The sequence below is a fragment of the Labeo rohita genome, chromosome 19, assembly GCF_022985175.1.
Source record: "Labeo rohita strain BAU-BD-2019 chromosome 19, IGBB_LRoh.1.0, whole genome shotgun sequence".
NCBI classification, from domain to species: domain Eukaryota; kingdom Metazoa; phylum Chordata; class Actinopteri; order Cypriniformes; family Cyprinidae; genus Labeo; species Labeo rohita.
Window position 1 is genome coordinate 20,000,447 of NC_066887.1, and position 21,652 is coordinate 20,022,098.

General features: G+C 37.1%; 1 protein-coding gene across 7 annotated transcripts in view; it reads right to left on the reverse strand.

Moving 5' to 3' along the window:
• Positions 1-474: 474 nt before the first annotated feature.
• Positions 475-21,652, reverse strand: part of trps1 (trichorhinophalangeal syndrome I) — a 137,141-nt gene continuing 115,963 nt past the window's right edge. For all 7 annotated transcript variants that reach the window (XM_051137234.1, XM_051137241.1, XM_051137240.1 and 4 more), the window contains 2 exons: positions 14,543-14,665; positions 475-4,086 (listed from right to left, as the gene is read on the reverse strand). In XM_051137234.1, the coding sequence (XP_050993191.1) occupies positions 2,947-4,086; positions 14,543-14,665 (1,263 nt within the window). In that variant the 3' untranslated portion in view covers positions 475-2,946. The remainder of the gene's footprint in view (positions 4,087-14,542; positions 14,666-21,652) is intronic.

Sequence of the window (21,652 nt, forward strand, 5' to 3'; positions counted from 1 at the left end):
GCCCTTTGAAGCTACATTTAAACTACATTTTGGAAGTTAAAAAAATATATAATAATTATATAACAATTCTAAATATAAATATTATATTATACATTATTATAAATTATTTACTTTACAAATCTGATTAAATGGCATTCCCAGATGAATAACTGAATCATAGCGTTTTTGAATTCCCAATGGCATTATTATTTTAAATGGGTTTATTATATCATGCAGCATTGAAAAAAGATCTAATAATGCATTTCATGGAATCTAGTTCTTTGAATGCGTCACTTCCGGTATTTTTGCCGGTTACTCGACATGTGCAAATTGCAGTTGATGATTTAGTACTCAAATTGAATCGAGGAACTGTGACAGCCGTAATATATTAAAACAAAAAACATCATGGAAGCAATAAAGTCCCTGAATCTTAAATTACAAAAAAACACAAACAAACAGACAAAAATTCTAATGACACAATAAGGTACACAGAAAAATTGCTAAAATGTTTTATTATTTTATTATTATCATTATTATTATCATCGTCATCATCATTATTATTCAAGTTTAGATGTAACAGACATCTTTGCCATCTTTATTGAACCTTTTTTGCATGTAAAAACCTACCACACAAAAAAGAAAGAAAAAATAATAATAAAAATAAAAGTTAAGGTGGCAGCTGAAAAAAAAAAGAAAATCCTAAAATCATCATCTATGCACTTTAAATGCAGCAAGTGTAAAAACAACATTCTAAGAATAATGGTTAAAACATTTACATATTTATGCCCTTTGCCTTGACCTTGGCCAAACAAGCTTCCAGGCTCCATCAAATACTCCTTGTGTTTCAATATTGCTAAGGCCTTCAAACATAGGCAAGTTCTCTTTCATTTATTATAATGCAGTACCTGTACTTAGCATGCTAATAACACATTTCATCTTTCATCTTTTGCAATAGAGTAACTGAAGTGCAAGCATTAACATTTTCAAATTAAAATGAAATTTAGACAAAATAAAAATAAAGAATCTTATGTTATTTAATACCCAACTGTATAAATGGTTTGTTGAAAAGCGACGGTCTATAATGATTTCAGTTATTTTTTAAGAGGCATTTGCAGTTAAGCAGCGTTGTAAGGCTATTCCGGAGAAACCGAGAGAGAGCAAATCAGACATTTCGAGCCTCAATCTCTCCCCCTTCTCCCCAGTTCATATAAATAATGTCTGTAAGACAGTCTGTAAGAAGTCAGACCAGACCCAACTCTGAACCTGTGACCATGAAAAGGAGCAAGTGTGGAGAGGGAGCACAACAACAAAAACAACAAAAAACTGTTTGTTTGCTAGCAAACAAAAACAGAATCTGGGAGTTTAAAATTTCGTTTTCCTATTCAAATAAAATGGAAAACTCTGAAGATGCATCAACAGCTTTTAAAATATATATATATCAAGCGCTTGACTTGATAAAGTGTGTTTGGATCATTTCTGAGCTCATTAATAAAAACACATTTTCAGTCGCTCAGGTAGTCCACTCCACGTGCTAAAAATAGCAAAAGGAGCATAAAAACCAAAGTACAGCTGGGTGAAACAACAATATAAATAACAATGTTATGCCTCTTTGAGACAACTGCCATCGAAAGGCACCAGAAACACCTGCAGTTATTACGTTTCGTCAACAGTACACTGAATAAAATGGTTAAAAAACAAGTCAAAGGTGTTTTCAACTGCTCTTTAGAATTAAAGGCGGAACAGAATGAATTTAGACTGGCAGAAAGTTATCATATTTATATTATAGAGCACTGGCTCCCGTAGAGTGTCCAAATAAAGCGCAGACTCATCAGTTTCCCTTGAATGTTCGGTTTCAGAAGAGCAGGAGAAAAATACAGGAAGACTTCAGTCCAATACAAGCTTCTTCATCAACTACAAAGCACAAGTACATAAGGAGAGGCAACAGAAAATGGAATGAATAGTGCCCTTTTGTGGCCAAAGACTAAAAATAGAAAAAAACAAAATTAGTACTTTTGTTTAATATTCCACCTTTGGAGGAAAGGAAATGTAATCGTCTTACTGTTTTTGTGAAAAAAAAAGAAAAAAAAAAAAGAAAGTAAGTTCAGGTGTTGCTTCATTACGTCGTTTGCTACATTTGCAAATGTAAACGTTTGTCAGAGCCAAACTCGAGGCTCTTATTCAGATGCGAGTTCAATGTTGCATATCAACATATCTCATGTAGAAAATACTTTGTACAATATATCAGGCACTGATAATACGATTTTACTATTAACAACCTAGAAAAAAATATTTTTTTTTATTCCTTCCCAAATTCTAAAGTAGAGAATTGCATCCCAGCAACTAAGGCAGCAGCTTTGAAAAAAGTTTGATGGAATTCTGTGACTTGAGTTTCTTAACCCTATAACTATAACACAAGAACAAACAAAACCATAAGACATTTAGTATAATGTTAACTAGAGACAGACTATAAACTAATGTTGTCTATTCAGCCATACACATTCCCTGAGGATGCTGGATGTTTGTTTGAGGACGGCAGTCATTTATGCTGTTGCCATAGTGACAGACGACTGCCACATTTTCCTACACCGAGCCACACATGCAGAAACACATCCTCATTTTTTTTTATCAGAACCAGGTAAGAGAACTTTCCATAAAACACACGACGACGAGAAACGAAGCGTTAGATTGGAGTAGATGTACCTTGCTTGCTGAACTGCCTTGTCGAAAATTACATATCCGGACTAATAAAATATATCTAGATTGAGTAGCTACATGTACCGAAAGCAGTTTTTGTTCGTTCGAAGTGTGTGTGTGAGCTCCCACAGAAATGCTATGCTGACTGAAGTTTCTTGCATTGGCTGCTTAGGCACCATGATCCGTCTTGGCACATTTCAAGCAAAGAAGTTCAATGCATTCATTCGTACAAGCGCTCGCTCTAGTTGTGCTCGCACTGCAGGTTTGTAAAGCTCATTGGTTAGAGGGGTTGGCGTTGGCCTCGGGGGCGGCCCGGTGGAGGCCTCGCTGGATGTGTGTTGTGAAATCGTACTTGTCGGTGCAAGCGTGCAGGCAGATACTGCACTGGAAGGGCCCGCCGTCACCATGGCAACTCATGTGCAGGGCGTACAGGACCTCGTCCAGGAAGACAATGCCACAGTGGGCGCATTTGCTCGAGATCTCATCTTGCGTGGCCTGATCCACCTTCTCCGGTTTGGGGACTTGCGAATTTGGGCGGTCCTCTTCGGGTTCTTCCGAGCGTTCCGTCTCCCGCTCCCTTTCGCAAACGGGCGATGCCCGTTTTTCCTTGGCGACGAGGGTCCCGTTGGGCGTAGGACTGGGTTTGGAATGTTTCATGGCCAGATCGAGAGGCGTGTCGCTTTCGGGTCCAGAAGGGGTCGGTGGGGGGAAATGAGGCGGTAAGCCGAAGGCAGGGTAAGGCACAAAGCTTTGGCACGGATTGGGAAGGCCAGCTACGGGGCTCAAATAGTGGCCCGGGTTGCCCGGCACAGACATCTTGTACTTAGTCCAGAAGCGCAACCAGTCCGCTTCGTTTTGCAGCTCGTTGTGAAGGATGGGTAGACTGAAGAACGGGTACTGGTACTTCTCAATAGGGCTTCCAGGGGGAGAGTAGCTGGCTTGCTTCGACGGACGCATGTACTTCTCAATAGGGCTGCCCCGTTCGGAACCTCCCTTGCCGTCCCCGCCCTGGGGTGCTCCTGCGCTGAGCCCGTTGCCCTCTGCCCCGCCGTCCACAGGGCTTTTGTGCATATGCAGGGGTGGCATACGCTTATGGATCTCCAGCGTCTGGTTGACGAGGAACGCGTGGGTGGAACGGGGGCTAGGGTGACTTTTGGGTCCCGAGGGACCGTAGGCCTCGTATTTTCCCAACTGGGCTTGAGCCTCGGCACGTGATAAAGACCCATCGGATCCTGCTTCCTCAGTCCTCCTCTCTAAGGGGCTGCCGTTGAGACGTTCCTCGCTGTTGACGCGCTGCTGCTTGGAACCAACCTGCTCGGACGGTACGGGGTCGGGATTCAGGCGCTTGCGTGTCCGTCTACGGATGATCTGCTCGCCGTTGTTTTGCTTGATGATGTTCAGCGGTCTGGGGGTCTGAAAGAGAGACATGCAAATCGTTAGATTTTGAAATTTACCCATCACAAAAACCCACCCTCCTTAGTTACTGTTAAGGAGGCTATGTACGACAAACCATGCCGCTCTCACACTACACCTCATGTTCTCACACAGTGAAAAATACATTGTGGAGCAAAGAGGAAACTGACAACATGCCAACAGACAAGACAGAGCAGGTCACTTCTGGTATGAAACAATGTCTCAGCTTTAAAATTGAAACAATAACTGTCGAAAAAAATTCCCATTCTCATTTTCTTCATTCCTGTTTTACCTTTCTTTGTAAAGGGCGTTTATCTTCCTTGTATGTTCACTTTGTAAACACCGGGTCGGTATTTTTGCAGCGATGTAGGATGATTTTGAAGTTGGAGAAGAAAATGAGATGGGAGTTTTTCGACCTACCCTAACTGTACTGAACCGGAATACACAGAGTTCACGGAAAGCTAGACAAGATGAGCATTTGAGGTTAAAAAGTATATAAATTGTCAATTAAAAAAAAAAATAAATAAACGATCGTTTCGCTAGATTAGACCCTTCTTCCTTGGCTGGGATTATTTAGAGCCTTTTGAAGCTCCATTTAAACTGCATTTTGGAAGTTCAAACTTGTGGAGAGAAATTCTGAAAAGTTTTCCTCAAAAACCAATTTCTTTACAACTGAAGAAAGACAGACATCAACATCTTGGATGACAAGGGGGTGAGTACATTATGTGTAAAATTTTTGTTCAGGAAGTGAACTTCTTTAAATCCACCAAAGATAATCTACTCTCCTGTCTGATTTGCTTGTCTGACAGAATGGCAAATTTAGCATTATGATTGGTCAGTTTGCCTGTCAATCAAGCTGTTTGCAAAAGGTCAACTGGGGTCAGTGACATGATGCTTATTTTTATCTAAAATATGAATCACCAGTGGTTCATGAGTTTAGGACAGAATAGAATGATTTCATGACTATTTTATTTTCTATTTGGGTTTAAGTATATGCTTTATTTTTATTTATTTATTTTTTTAATTTAAACTTTGTTTTTTTTTTTTTTTACCTTGACTTTGACCAAAGATTTGATTTCAAAAACAGTATCATAGGTATTAAATTACATCTTAGATTTTAAATCTGTATTTAACATTAGAACAATCTCAAAGTAAAAGAGTTGCTAAAGTCTGATTTTGTGATGGCTGTGCCTTAAAATGTAGTCTTATAATCTTAATTTGAAGGATTTTAAAAATCTGACAGTAATCAGTGTTGAGTACTACTGTAAGGTTAACCCAGCCTGGTTTAAATGTTTGAAAATGAGTAATGAAACATTTAGAAAAGTAATCAAATGTAATCAGTTACACTACTTTAATAAAGTACTTGTAAGAGTTACACTACTTTTTACACTACATTTTAAATAGAGTAAACTATTGCATTTCCAAAGTAACCTTCTAAAGATGTAGACATGTTTTTAAACTAAATTTTTAAAAACCCCAAAACACTGCAACCAGAGCTTCTCTGTTAAAAATATAACGCTTTTAATACCAGATTTGGATACGGTTGGGTGCACTCTCCTCGAGTGTGATTCGAACAAACAAATATTCACACGCTTCCCCAAATGTGTGCAAGACTGGACCTGATCTATTTACTGCCTCATAAAAACGTCTCTGATCTAATATTGTGATTTCAGCAGAGTGATTCATCCCTTCTGGGACTCGGAGGACACACTCCTGTAATTAGGCTGGTTAGCATAATAATCTGCCATCAAATGGCTATTAATTACTGCTTTATTTTCACTGGACTACGTAAGCCTTGCTCAAAAACCCAAGGCAGTACATTGAGTTCACAAATATAAATGAGCGAAGTGACTCGACTACCGGGAAGAGACAGGAATCAACGAGTGAAACGGTTATCAATTGTGCTGCTCTACAAGAAAAAGCCTGAAGTAACAGTATGTTCCTTCTCATTTCTCATCCTTTACGTCCGCGTTAAAATGGAAACTACTGTGGTTGGAGAGATGTGAGATATGCATATTTCCTTCGGTGGCAGACCTGCAACAGGAGGGAAAGAATGGAGCACTTGTCTGTAATCTATTTTTCTGAGCTCAGATTCCATCCGGGTAGGCAGTGGCTCGGGGGGAAACTTCAGTAAGGTGACGCAACTCATCTAGTCTTCTGCTACACTGCCAGACACATTCTTCCAAGCCCTCGCTTGATGCAGAGATCACCCACGACTCACCCAGAGCCAGAGATAATTGGCAGAAGAACCATGTCGCTCCCCCCTTTACCACCACCTTCCAACTGCTTGTTGACTTTGAGGTAGAGGCACATCGGGGGAATCAATCATGTACGGTAGCCACTTGCCTTTGTAGCACCCAGATCCACCGTCATGTTCTTAGGCTAAGGAAAGCAATCCTTCGCAGGCTTGGGAAGCACAAGTGCGCTTCAATGTGCCCGAAGGAAAATGTCATTTCTCTGGTACCCGTTTTTTCCTTAAAAGCTGGAAAAATAATTTATGTAGAAGTGTAGCCCCGACAAAGCCGCCTCAACCTAGCCTTTGGCTCCGCACCATATGTTCTAGAGGAAGAAACGGGAGATGCATATTTTCAATAATGTTTGGCCACTGGGGACCGGAGTTAAATCTAAAACAAATCTTACTGTGTTGCCTAAGTTCGGTTAATGCCCGGTGATGGATGGTGTTAAAATGCAAGCGCTCACTCTTTGGAACATGTCAGGCAGGCTGTCTGTCTGAAGAGAGGACGGGGATGAAAGCCAGACAAAAAGAAAGAGTGCCCTCTACTGCCGGACCATGTCAGGCCCTCACTGCACACTTCAGAAACAAGGCATTCTTTCCTGTTTCCATTTCAGTCTAATTTAATAAGGATTATTATTATTTAACTAAATGAATGGTGCTTGTTTTATCTGTGGCTGAGTTCTTGATTTTTCGGTTTTAAATATTAAACCAGACAAGAGATATTAAAGGCTTAAAGCCTTTGATTATATCTACTTACTAGTACAAAATGAACAACTGACAAGAGTGGGATTACGTTTGGTGGTCCCTGCACATTTAATAATAAAATTTAAGGATTTTAAAAAGAACCAGAATATATAGCAAATTCTGGCAGACTTGACCTTTTGTGCTTCTTAAAAAAATAAAAAAATAAAACCCCTTAAAAAACTAAAAGAAAAATACAATAAATGTGTATTAAACTAGAATGTACACTACCAAATGTTTTTGAACAGAAAGATTTTTAATGTTTTTAAAGCAGTTTTTTCTGCTCACCAAGCCTGCATTTATTTGATTCAAAATACAGCAAAAGCAGTAATATTGTGAAATATTTTTACTATTTAAAATAACTGATTTCTATTTGAATATATTTTAAAATGTAATTTATTCCTGTGACCAGAGCTACATTTTCAGCATCATTACTCCAGTCTTAAGCATCACATGATCCTCCAGAAATCATTCTAATATGCTGATTTGCTGTTCAAGAAACATATTATCATCATCAATATTTAAAACAGTTGAGTAATTTTTTTTTTCAGGATTCTTTGATGAATAGAAAGATCCAAAGATCAGCATTTATTTAAAATAAAATACTTTTTTGTAACATTATACACTATCATTTTTTATTTTATTTTATGGAAAGAAATTGCAGAAATTAATACTTTTATTTAGCAAGCATGCTTTAAATTGACCAAAAGTAATGATAAAGACATGCATAATGTTACAAAAGATTTCTATTTCAGATAGACTTTCTATTCATTATAGAAACCTGAAAAAAATTCTACTCAGCTGTTTTTTTTAACATAATAATAATAATAAATGTTTTTTGAGCAGGAAATCAGAATATTAAAATGATTTCTGAAGGATCATATGACACTAATGATGCTAAAAATTTAGCTTTGAAATCACAGGAAAAAACTACATTTTAAAATATATTCAAATAGAAAACTTTTTTTTTTTCCAAACATTAAATTTTTTTTTTTTTAATTTTACCATTTTTGCTGTACTCTGCATCAAATAAATACAGGCTTGGAGAGCAGAAGAGACTTCTTTCAAAATATTAAAAATCTTACTGTTCAGAAACTTTTGACTGGTAGTGTATATGACAAAAAAGGGAAAAAAAAAAAAATTGTGTATGGCACTAAATGCACATGACAACACCACACCCATCCTCTGACCAAAAAAAAAAAAAAAAAAAATCCTTACAAAATAATAAAATACAAAAATAAGATTAAATGATAAATACATATGGCACAAAAAGAAAATAGTTCTACAAGTTGTCTCTTTTGTAATAATACACCGTAGAGCTATTCGGCAACCTTGAGTATCTCTCTATTTATTTCATCTTATCTAGTTTTGACAATTTAAGTACCTTAGCTTAGTTTTTTTTCTTAAACACTGAAATGTATGAAATGCTCAAAAGAGCCTGGAAGGCCTGTCTCGACTGTGCTGTGTGTGAAAATGGGGGAAAAAAACAAAAAAAAACTTGCTGCTATTCTAGCTATTTCTTTCTACCTTTTGGGCTTTCTTGTTCCAACGGGTGGTCAGAGTTCAGAAGCAGCGAGAACTTTTTGGAGAACGAACGACGTATTCTTTCTGCGTCCCACATAAAAAGTTCCATGACGGTGAATCAGAAAAACGGAGGCAGCCGCAAGTTTTATGCCGGGCATTGACGCACAGCTACGGCGCATGTCGGCTCCTATTATTAGAAGATAAAATCTGAGAGACATTTATTATTGCAATGTGTTCTGGCACGAGGAGCCCAGACCTCCATTTAGGGCTCTCTACAGTGAGGTTTTATGAGGTGCTATTATGAAATGATTTCTGTACAGCATATAAAAGTTTTTATTCAAAAATATAAAAAATACTACTGGAAACCCGACTGCCAGGCTGACATGAAGGACACAGTCTCCGCTGGCCCGCGTTAGCGCGCCATCAGTGAAACAGTCACTCGATTATTTATCAGACCGAGAACCTGAAACACTACGAGATATCTTTTACTGAACAGCCCCGCTGCCGTTACTCGGCTCCAGAAATCAAACTGCGGAAGATGACTCAGCATCTTATAGCAGAAACCCAAAACAGAAACATCAGGCAAACAAATCCTGTAGCCAATCGGCAGTGTTTCGGAGGATCCCGAGGGCTTCGGAGAGACATCTCCACATCTTGTTTATTAGCTTCTAGTGGAGTGTAACGTGTACACAACCTGATGGTCCACTGCAGAAGCTACTTTACAGTAAAAACACAGAGAAGAGCACAAAAAAAGACTATGCCTAAATTGGTCATTCGGTCCACCGCTGGATTACACAGGCTTTAGATCATCACGCACACAGTATCACACTTGTAAGTATCAAAGGTGTGTGGTGAGCTAGAACTAATAAAATACAGATCTACGCTATTGCTAGTTCTATATACAAGCTGAGGAAAAATACACATTTTTACCAGCACTGTACGCTTATGAAACGTAAAGTAGCAGTCTTTATTAATAGGTCATAACTGAGGTTCTAACGGTTCTACAACACTCTTTCACCAATACTTCTAGTGCCACTTTGCAATTGTCAAAACGATCACTGTGACTTATTTTCCGTCGGCTACTTTTTAATGCATGATTCATTCTTTCCTGTGCTAATACAGCGAAGTTGTAATATACATTGCTGCTCCAAAGTTTGGGATCAGTAAGAGTTTTAATGTTTTTTTTTTTTAAATTAGAAAACACATAGAAAAAAAATATTTTTGCAATTTAAAATAACAGTTTACTATTTTAATATACTTTTAAAATCCTTCAAAAATCATTCTAATATGCTAATTTATTATCAATGTTGGAAACAGGGCTGCTTAGTATTTTTTGGAACATGTGATTGTTTTTTTTAGGATTTTTTGATGAATAAAAAGTAAAAAAAAAAAAAAAAAAAAAAAAAAAAACAAACTGTGTTTATTCAAAATAGAAATATTTTCTAAAACTGTAAGTCTATCACTTTTTATCAGTTTAACACATCCTTGCTGAACAACAGTATTAATTTCTTTCAAAGAAAAAAATAAAAATAAAATTTTTTATATATATATATATATATATATATATATATATATATATATATATATATACACACACACATACATTACTGACCCCAAACTTTGAACAGTAGTTTATTTCCTTACAAGAGATTTCCATTTTAAATAAATTCTTTTTATTTTTTATTTATCAAAGAATCCTGAAAAAGATTCACTAATTCATTAATTAATTATATTATATTATAAATAGGCAGCACAACTATTTTCAACAATGATAATAAATGAGCATATTAGAATGATTTCTGAAGGTTCACGTGACAATAAAGACTGGCATAATGATGCAGAAAATTCAGCTTTGCTTTACAAGAATAAATTCTGTATTAAAGTATATTAAAATAGAAAACCACTATTTTAAATTGCAATAATATTTCACAATATTACTATATATTATAATACTTAGTAACAATATTAATATTATTTAGTAACAATATTATAATTTTTTTCTTTTCTGTATTTTTAAGCAAATAAATGCAGCCTTGATGAGCAGAAAAGACTTCTTTTTAAAAAAAAAAAACTTACCAATTCCAAACTTTTGAACAGCAGTGTATGTGAACATGAAATACAATTACTTAATAAATTGGAGAACATTTGATTATTATTACTGTACACTGCCATTTAAAAGTTTGGGCTAAGTAAGTTTTTTTTTTTTTTTTTGAAAGAAATTAATACTTTTATTTAGCAAGGATGCATTATATTGATCAATAGGCTTTAAATGCTGTTCTTTTAAAACTTCTATTCATAAAAGTATTCTGAAAAATTATTATGATTCCCACAATATTAGGCTGCACAACTGATATAATCACTTATAATAATAAAAAATGTTTCTTAAGTAAATCAGCATATTAGACTAATTTCTGAAAAATCATGTGTCAGTGAAGAGTAATGGCTGCTTAAAATTCAGCTTTTCCAACACAGGAACAAATTTTATAATACATTTTGAATAACATTTCACAATATTTCTCTTGTAACCAGTTATTGTCTGCGTGTTTGATTAGACCTGAGAAATAACTGAAGCTACCGTGTTCCACTTTCATCAAATTCATCTTCCCTCTGCTTTTAATATCAGTGTGATCTCAGTTGTAAAACTGTCGAGAACCGTTCCCATTTCCCTTAAAGTCACGGCCACCCCACTTTTTCTGTCCCAGGAACTCGAAGCAAAGAGTGATGCGAGCATCAGCGCAGCTGCTGCATCAATGCATGATGGAACTCCAACATAAATGTCAAAGTTAGAAAAACTTCCAGCATGAGGAAACTTATTTACTTCAGACAGTGTTTAATGTGGCGCAGTAAATAGAACGTACAGTATTTCACAGGCTCGGCTGTGAAGCGCCCATTGATTGCAGGCTCTCTGATGATGCGGTGCGGACAGACGGGCAGATGTGAGCGCCTTTGCCGGGTCAAGTTAGCACGACTTAAGCCACCAGGTGGCATGGCCCCTGAAAGAGCCTCTTGTGGTCCGGGCGCTGCGGTGCCTAATGCCTTACCCCAGCCGACCACACTGATTCAGTCGGCCCCCTGTTTCCGAGCCTGTGCCACCCAGGCGCTGGTCCCGATAGCCCGAGGCCACCGAGGCAAAGAGCACTTTCCGACATCGCGTATCAAGACACGGAAAAACCGTAATGCTCACAGACTTGACCCAATTCTGAAGGAGCTCCAAAGATTAGAATGCAAAACCAACGTTAAGTCCAGCAACATGCCCGAGCACAATGCTTTTTCTGTTTCTCTGCTTAATTGCTCACGTTGTCGAGTCTGTTTACCCGTCGTGTTTATCCAGACACCATTTCAAAGGAAATAGAAGAACACTAGAACACTTTCAAGGCTGCAGACAATGCTTTAGGTACGGCTACAAATGCTAATTCAGATCAAAATTAAATTGGGAGAGCAGAGAACTGAAGCGATAAAGCAAATCAAATTAAGTCATTTAGTGACAGAGTCCAGAAACAAGCAGTTTCTTTTCCTTGTGCGCAGTTCACATAGACTAACCCAAAGAATGAATAAAATATTTACTGCTTCATGCATTCATAAATGTCATCATATTTAAAATGTAATTTCGAATAAACAGAAAGGGTGTGTATGACTATTAAATGCAAAAGTGCCAACTCACTTTTTTCAGCTTTTTGCTATTTATGTTTTTTTACTTATAAGCTATGAATCAAACCAACCAGCTATGAGGTAAATGACAACATTACAAACTTTGATTCAAAAGGGAAAAATGTTAAAACTGCACAAAAAAGACAAAGTTACAGACTGTTTTTAACAGCTTAACAGCGATTTGCTTATCTTGAGTCTTTGACTGATGGAGATTTCTATGCAGAATCATGGGTAATGTAGTTTTTCACAAGGAAATCCACTGTAAAACTGAACAATTATTTAAAAAATAATAAAATAATGCAAAACCTTGGAGTTCAAAGTTCTGTTCTTAAAGGTTTACAAGTTATCATTCAAAATCAACACCCCTATGAGAAAAATGAATGTGATTTTTACTAGTGCTCTGCAACGATTAATTGAGATTAATCGCATCCAAAATTAGAGTTTTTGTTTACTTAATATATGTGTTTGTACTGTGTATAATTATTATGTATATATAAATACAGTATATATTTTTAAAATATTCACATGTATTTTTATTGATATAATTAATATTATATATAAAAATTTTATATATATATATATATATACACAACATATTTCTCTTAAATATATCCATGCGTGTGTGTATTTAATAAATATATAAAGAACACACACATATATTATGTATACAAAAACTTTTATTTTGGATACGATTAACTGCGATTAATTGATGCACAGCACAATTTTTTATTCTATAGCGTAAATGAGATTTTAAAAATGCTTAAAAGGAATTTTTTAAACAAAATTTCTATTATTTTTTCACCTTTCCAAACTTTTATAGACTTACAGGCTTTGAAACACAAAAAGAGATATTTAGCATTTTCCAAGCTGCTTTTTTGCATAGTATGAAAGAGCCATTAACTTTATCATATGAAAAAAGGCAGTTTAGACATACTGCTAAACATCTAATTTTGTGTTCCACACCAGGCTGCTGTTGTAAATACACTATCAGTCAAAAGTTTTTAAGATTTAAGATTTTTAATGTTTTTTTAAAGATGTGTCTTCTGCTCACCAAGCTTGCATTTACTTGATCCAAAGTTTGAAATATTTTTATTATTTAAAATAACAGTTTTCTATTTTAATAAATTTTAACATGTAATTTATTCCTGTGATTTCAAAGCTGAATTTTTAGCATTATTACTCCATTCACATGATCCTTCAGAAATCATTCTAATATTCTGATTTGCTGCTCAAAAAAGTTTATTATTATTATGTTGAAAACAGCTGAGTAGAATTTGTTCAGGTTTCTTTGATAAACAAAGTTCAGAAGAACAGCATTTATCTGAAATAGAAATCTTTTGTAACATTATAAATGTCTTTATCATCACTTTTGATCCATTTAAAACATCCTTACTAAATAAAAGTATTAATTTCTCTCATTTCTTTCCAAAAAAAAAAAAAAAAAAAAAAAATGGTGTAGTGTATAAAGTTACAAAAGCTTTTTATCTGAGTTAAATACTGATCTTTAGATCTTTCTATTCAAAGAATTCAGAAAAAAAGGTACTCGTATGTTTTAAATATTAATAATAATTTATTATTATTTAAAAAGCAAATTAAAATATTAGAATGATTTCTGAAAGATCATGTGAATTGGACATGTGACTGGAGTAATGATGCTGAAAATGTAGCTTTGATCACAGGAAAAAATTACATTTTAAAATATATTCAAACAGAAAGCAGTTATTTTAAATAATAAAAATATTTCACAATATTACTGCTTTTGCTGTACTTTGATACAAAATAAAAAAAATAAATGCAGGCTTTGGTGAACAGAAGAGACTTCTTGAAAAACATTAAAAATCTTACTGTTCAAAAACTTTTGACTGGTAGTGTAAGAATGCATTCTTAAGTGATTGCCTGGTTAATAAAGGTTAATAATACGAAGAAATTCATACGGGTTTGGAACAACATGAAAGTGAGTAAGTGTTAAAGAAAGCCTCCACTTGACTGGGTTTTTAAGGTGGTGCCAGTGGGCATTGTGTCTCGGGTTTTAAGGTCAGGTGTTTGTTAGGACTGTGGGAAGTGGGGCTCCCAGCTGGTGCAAAATTACTTCCATAGGGCCATTAGCTGGCTGCAGGGCTGAGGAGGGCCAAAAGGGCTCTTCCCCCGGGGCCCTCGCCTGACAGCACGGAAATGAAGCGATCAAACCGGAGCAGCTATGCTGTCACCTCTCCGTTCATTTTGAACTCTGTTTCTGCGATTTGTGGGTGGGCTGGCGAGGCGTTCTCGCCGTCCCTTGCACCGATGTTTTCTTAGTTCCCCCCTTACCGAGTGCAGCTTCTGATAGAGGCCACACGCGTTGCACACGTAGCCGCCGTTGGCATTCTTCCTCCACAGCGAGGTCTTGGTGGTCAGACAGTTGGCGCAGAAGACCCCCGAGCCCCGCCGTCTCTGAAATCATAAAAAAGAAAGAGCCAAAATGAGTAAAAAAAAAAAAGCAGGCTGTGGAGAAAAAGAGCGATGGAGATTCACGCTCAGCATGGACATGAGAGGTGAATGTAAAAGAGAAAGCAAGAAAGAGAGGCAGAGAGAGAAAAAAGGAGAAGAAAATCCCAAGACTCAGCAGGGTGTAGCTGGATATGGCAGCTCTGATGGTGAGAGACACAATGTGTCCAATCAAAAAGCCAGGATGAGGCACAATTAATAGAACCAAGCTGATTCTAACACTAATTAACCTTCTTGTGATTTATAGGCCTTGTAGGATACCGCTGCGTCAACGACAACACCACCAACTTCAGAACCACCGGCCTGACAGAAATATTTTGATCTTTCAATAAACGTCTCTTCATGACGTGAACCTTTAAATACATGGCTGGAACCCAAAATATCTAGTAGCTTGAAATATTGCACTCTACTGTGAGAGAAGGGGAAAAAATAAACTCAAGCAGGAAAAAAAAGGAGAGATATAGCCACATGAATCATCCGCCGGGAACGGACAGAACTACAAGTAAATCCCGAGAGTCAACCGGGGCAAATCACAGGAATTATCTCGATTATGGTCCCTGTAAAACTCATTTAGCCTTATAGAATGTGTACGATTTATTTAGCCCAACTTCAGATGGCTTGTGCAGGGAGCACATTTCTCCTGCCAGAAAAGTACAATGCTCCTAATTGTGCTCTAATACATTTAGAATGGAAAGCTTTCTGCAGACATAATTTTGGCTTCGACTCGCTAGAGCTTTTTTGGCAGGGAAAAGGGCACTTGATTCATCGGGTGTTTCACAACGTATCAGTAAAAAGTTTTGGGGCGCCGCCAGCTTCCTATAGGGTCATTTTTCCATCCAGATGCGCCATTGGAGGGCCCTGCATCAGCTAAACTAATTATGATCTCACCTTCGCTGATGCTTGCTCACTCTACGCTTCGACATCTCCCATTAATCATAGACACGTAGAAAACAAATGTGAAAAGAGAATGAGGGACGGTAGCCCGCACAATCATAAAGAATAAAAATGATGGCAATAACTTAATGAGATGGAGCAATGTTTTCCGTGAATTATCAGCAAATGCAAAGTCACTCTGACAACTGCCCTTTGCAACCGCGGAGCATCATTCTGATGTGCTCAGCATTTCAGGGAGGGATCTCTCGTCCTTATTATGCACATAAAAAAGTAGGTATACTCATCGAAAGTACATAAACACCTTTCTAATGGCTTGCCGTGACATTAAGCATTAAGCTAGTGCTACCATATTATGTTGATGGCTTTAATGCATTTAAATATTCTGTTGGTACTTCAATTAGCACCAGTATAAGTTTTGTAGGTTGAACTGTCCCTTTAAGACGCAAAACCACAATACCTTGCTGCAAGATTATCTCAAAATCGAATTACGGCTCATTTATGTCAGAATCGCTGCTTTCTTACAAGCTTTAAGCGAGAATGTATATATTTTCTGATCTCAGTGGGGTTTTTAGAGGGCCACATGCTAGTCCTGACAGTTTAGACATGATTGATTGATTTATTCTTTCCTATCCTGTTCTAGCGTTACAAGCCAAACAAAGTGTCCGTCATCAGCTTTGTGGATTTCTTCTCCCTGGTCTTCTGGGTTCCAGAGCCAAATCACTCACACGTGTTCCCTTCGCCTGGCCCGCAGTCCTTCATCGTATAACAGCCGCAGAGAGTTAATATACATACAACCTACACACAGTGTGAACACAACTGATAATTTATCTTGTTGGTCAAATCATTCATTTGTGCTGGGCCTCCTGTTTAGCCATCCAGAAAGCTTATATGGTTATGTATACAGTCAGCCAAAAGCTTTGGATTTAAAACAACATAAATCAAAAGCTCTGACTCTTAGAGCCAAAACTAAATCGGAATGAACGGCCGATCATATCTGCATCCGACTGTGCTATCCACTGCCCGTGATAACCCGTGTTAGAATACATACACTACCAGTCAAAAGTTTTTGAACAGTAAGATTTTTTTTGTTTCTTTTTTAAAGAAGTCTCTTCTTCACCAAGACTGCATTTATTTGATCCAAAGCACAGCAAACACAGTACAATTCTGAAATATTTTTACTATGTCAAATAACTTTTTTCTATTTGAATATATTTAAAAATGTAATTTATTTCTGTGATTTCAAAGCTGAATTTTTAGCATCATTACCCCAGTCACATGTTCCTTCAGAAATCATTCCAATATTCTGATTTGCTGCTTAAAAAAAAAAAAAAAAAAAAAAAAAACATTTAGTATTATTATTATGTTTAAAACAGAGTATAATTTTTCAGGTTTCTTTGATGAAAAGAAATAGAAATCTTGTGTTATAAATGTCTTTATCATCATTTTTGATCAATTTAAAGCATGCTTGCTAACTAAAAGTATTAATTTCTATAATTTCTTCCTCTCTCTCTCTCTCTCTCTCTATATATATATATATATATTTATTTAATTATTTCAGATAAATGCTGATCTTTGGATTTTTCTATTCAAAGAAACTTAAAAAAAAAAATAAAAAATAACCTCAACTGTTTTAAATATTGATAATGATAAGAAGAAATGTTTCTTCAACAGCAAATCCACATATTAGAATGATTTCCGAAGGATCATGTGACTGGAAAAATGATGCAAAAAATTCACCTTTGAAATCACAGGTATTAAATTACATTTTAAAATATATTCAAACAGCAGTTAAATACTTAAATAGTAAAAATATTTCACAATATTACTGCTTTTAACTATATTTTGGATTAAATAAATGCAGGCTTGGTGAGCAGAAAAATATTTTTTAAAAACATTTAAAATCTATTAAAATACATTTGACTGGTAGTATATAAAACAACCAAAATAAACTCATAAATACAAATTCAGATGGAGTGGCTGACCATGTCTGCTTGACTTGAGCTCAAAGCGATTTCCAAAACAAAAACAAAAGAAAAAAAATGCACAAAATAAGCCAATTATAGTGACAGTTTGTTAAATGTTAAGTAGTAGGGCGGAGTCAAATAAAAGTGGGAGTGTCAATAAGTTGAGATGTGAATGGGTTTAGGAGCAGGTCGTGGGGTCAGTTACTCAGGAAACCCCAGAAATAGCCTTCTCCTGTTGAATGGTGCACAATCCCAGACTTCCTTTTCAATTATCAACTGGACCGGTCTGCCATCTGTAAAAACGTATGCGTACCTTGCCTTGCCAGGTTGTTTTTTTTTAAATCTCTTTCTCCCTCCATTACATCTAAAAAAAAAGACAAGTTGGCGAGAGAAAAAAGGAAAAAAAAAAAAAAAAAAAAAAAAACACACATTTGACTGGCTTGCTGCAGCTGCTCACCAAAGGAAAAGGAGGGGAGGCGAACGAGAGAAAGCCCTGATTGTCTTTGTTTTCCCAAAGTGTGGGGCGATTTTTCTCGCCTGCCACGTCTGGCCGTGCTGTGAGGTGATGCATTGTTTTTTTTCCGCGGGCTAGAGGGGCCGCAGAGAGCCCAGGCCCTGTCTGTTTCCTGGCCTGCTCCAGTTTATCACTGTATCTGCTCTCAGCGCTGCTCCCGCTATCTGGTATCCGTCACGGCCTTCGCTAGGTGCCATGCATTATCACACAGCGCCGTCACTGGTTAAAACACCACTAATCATAATCAAAACAAACTTTGCGCTACCTTTCATCTGCACTGGCGATGAGGTGTAATAATAGGCTGGATTATGTATTTTTTGGGGATCATTTATTTCCACACAACAAAGGTATGCGTACAGGTAGCGCGGGGTTAGAGGTACTCGCGGTAAACAACAAAATGGCTGTTCTTGTTTGCATCGCGGGCTGTGATGAATGACCCTGCTGCACTCTGGTACTTTCTGTGGGTGTAGCCTGTGCATTCTGTTTGTACGTGATTGATTACGCATGCCTAACACTAGGCGCTCTAGGGAGTCGGACTAATTCGGTCCTGGTGAGAGGAATCTGAAGTAATTAGAGGCAGGACCTAATTACATCTATTTATTTAACGAGCATGTTCCCACAATCCCATAAAGCTCTCCATTAAAAGCTTCCAGTCTCAGGTGAAAGAGGCGGGGAAGAAACATCACACCTTTCTGTCTTAAACCTATTACGGTAATCAGCTGCTCTCGAGGTTCTGCAACCGGTTTCGCGCCCATTGTCGACTTTCGGCGCTAAACAATGCGGCGCCTATGAAAAATGTCTGTTTGAGAGCTGAAAATAATAGCTTTCAGCACCAGGGAGATTTAAAGGCCTCTGCGAACGTCAGTTTTTGGTGAGGTGGACAGCAAAATGGTGCCTAAAAGCAGAGACAGTTAAAATGATGAGGGGAAGCAGGGGATGCTTGGAGACTGACACACATCACAGATGTAATATGTGAAAATAAGGGCTAATAATGCATTTGGCATGCTGTGTGGATGTAAGAGAAAGGATTCTTTGGTTTAAAGGGGGCGATTTGCACACAAAGCCGGTGAAATGAAATTACATGTAATTCACTTAGGCAATCTGCGGGGCCTCTTACATTAAATAAACAATTATTTAATCAGCTGCGGGGAAATTAGGTGAACCCCTACTGACAATTTCAATTTCAGAAATCCTGCATCAACTTTTCAAGGCTCAGGCTGTAGCATCGAAACGCCGTCGGCAAACATCTGGATACAATTGCAGACATATCGAACCATCAAGTCCCATCTTAGGTGGATGTTATACCGGGTTTACGCAAATCCGAAGTCTCTTGCTGAAACGGAGTCGTAATTATATAATTCAGTTTGATAAATAAGGTTTAATATATTCTGTGAAACCTTCGTTTCTCCTAGAACCCGGGAGGCCACGGTTCAGGGTAATATTCCCACATCACATTCACATTTCTCCACGTCGCTCTCGAAACGCTTCACGTCAGGATCAAGTCTTTAAAAAGCAGTAAGGACGTTTTCGAATCATCTGTAGTCAATCGGAACGTTATTTAAGCACGTGTCAGAGAGCAGTCGGCACATTTTTTTACTACAGTGAATTTCTTAGGGTTCTATTTTTTGAAAGTCTATAAACTTAACATTTCTCAAAGTTTAAAGTCTGTAGCAGTGGCTACATAAAGATAACGTTCTAAAAATTGTTTCAAATTTAAGAGAATAGCAGAGCTCACACCACAACTATAGCAATAGCGATACAGGAGGATGATTTTCAGAATTTTTTTTTTTTTTTTTTTTTTTTTACAGCTGATGAACGCTAAAACACTGACAGCTAATCAGACTTCATTTAAATTTGAAGGGCTTGTGCATTTGAAATAGCAGACGACATTGTACAGCAAACATATATCATAAAAGTACCTAAGGAATTCAGCACTAGTTTGTACAACATTGTCTTGCCTCCTTTGAGGTTACACTAAAAATTGTCACCAGTTTCAACTTAAAAACTCAAGTTCAGCCTTAAATTTTCAATTTTCAATATATATATATATATATATATATATATATTTTTTTTTAAAGTACAAGTAATTTCAGCTCACCACAATAAAATAAGTTAAAATGACTTAACTTATGAGTTGAAATGACATATTTTTAAGTTGATTTAACTTAAAATTTTAAGACAGCTGCAAAATTTAAGTTTTAAAAAATTGTAACAATGTACAGTAAAAAAAAAAAAAAAAAGAGTACGTATTGTTTTATTCCACTACATTTACTATTTTAGAGATCAGATAGTTTACGCTAGATTCACCGTTTAGATATGCTCAAAATGTGCATACTGAGAACATCTACTGGTTAAAGTCATGTTAATGCAACAAAACCAGACAGTTATTGTTCACTGGTGTGGGCACAAATATAGTTATCGTTGTATTTGTAGTTATCATTATCGTTCTTGGTGTAAAAAGGCCTTAATTTGTGATTTCTAGACCTGGAAATGGTCAGTTGTTTTCTAGTAACTCATAAGTTACTGGAAAAATCAAGTATATTCATTAGGTAAAAAGAGTGGAAACACTTATGTAAGAATATTCTGGTTTTAAAACTTCTGGAATTATGAAATTTTGTGGACAAAGGTTGAGAACCAGTGCCACTTCTGTCTAGACCCAATATGCCAAGTTAAATATGCAAGTTGCAACTGCACATTTACAGCAAAGATAATTCTGGCATTTAGAAACAACTAGGGAATGAATCTACAGGAAATGCAAGACAGAAATGGAGGAAACGTCAACCTGCCACAGCGACTATTTCCCTCGGCCCAAATTCAAGCTGTCGAAACTCTCTGAGGAGATGGGCTTCAGCTTTCCATTCAAAGACAACCCTTCTGTTATCTCTATCCAAATCCCCATCCACCCCCTTTGTCCTGCCCTGCATCGCACCGTGGCGTACCCCGCTGATACATGAGCCTATCTGAGCCTTGGTTTTCTCTCCAAATCAGATTGAATCGGAGGACATGATCAAAGACAGACGGGTCTCTATCTGAAAGTGTGAAGCGCAGATATCCATTTGCACTCAGAGGGCTTATGGCTGTAGTCATGAGAGTAGCCTATTGTACTGCGAAAAAAATTAAAGGTCTCCCTCCTTCTTGTGCAAATAGAAGGCGGCTTTATGTATTCTGGAATAATCTATTCCAGAGGCCGAACAATGCTCCGGTCTCCCCTTACCGCTACAAAGGCATTAGGCCTTTTGACACTATCGCTACACCCGTATCCCTTATCTAGGTCTTCCTTAGATATGTGGTATCCTCTTCAGAGAAACAGTTCCGAGGACACATCCTGTTTCGGTGACAGGAGAGGAAATCCGGATACGCCGCAGCTGGCCTCTAAATGTGTCATCTGTCACCTCCATAAGGTCCTCTTCAATGCTGTTTGTGTCGACTCGTCCTGGATGTCATAACATGGGGCCAGCTGACCCGAAACAATAGTTAAAGTGACTGACAATGACGGGCAGGAAAGAGAGCAAAGAGTTCAGGCATGACTTCACCGGCACACCTGCTCGTGTGTCACAGAGG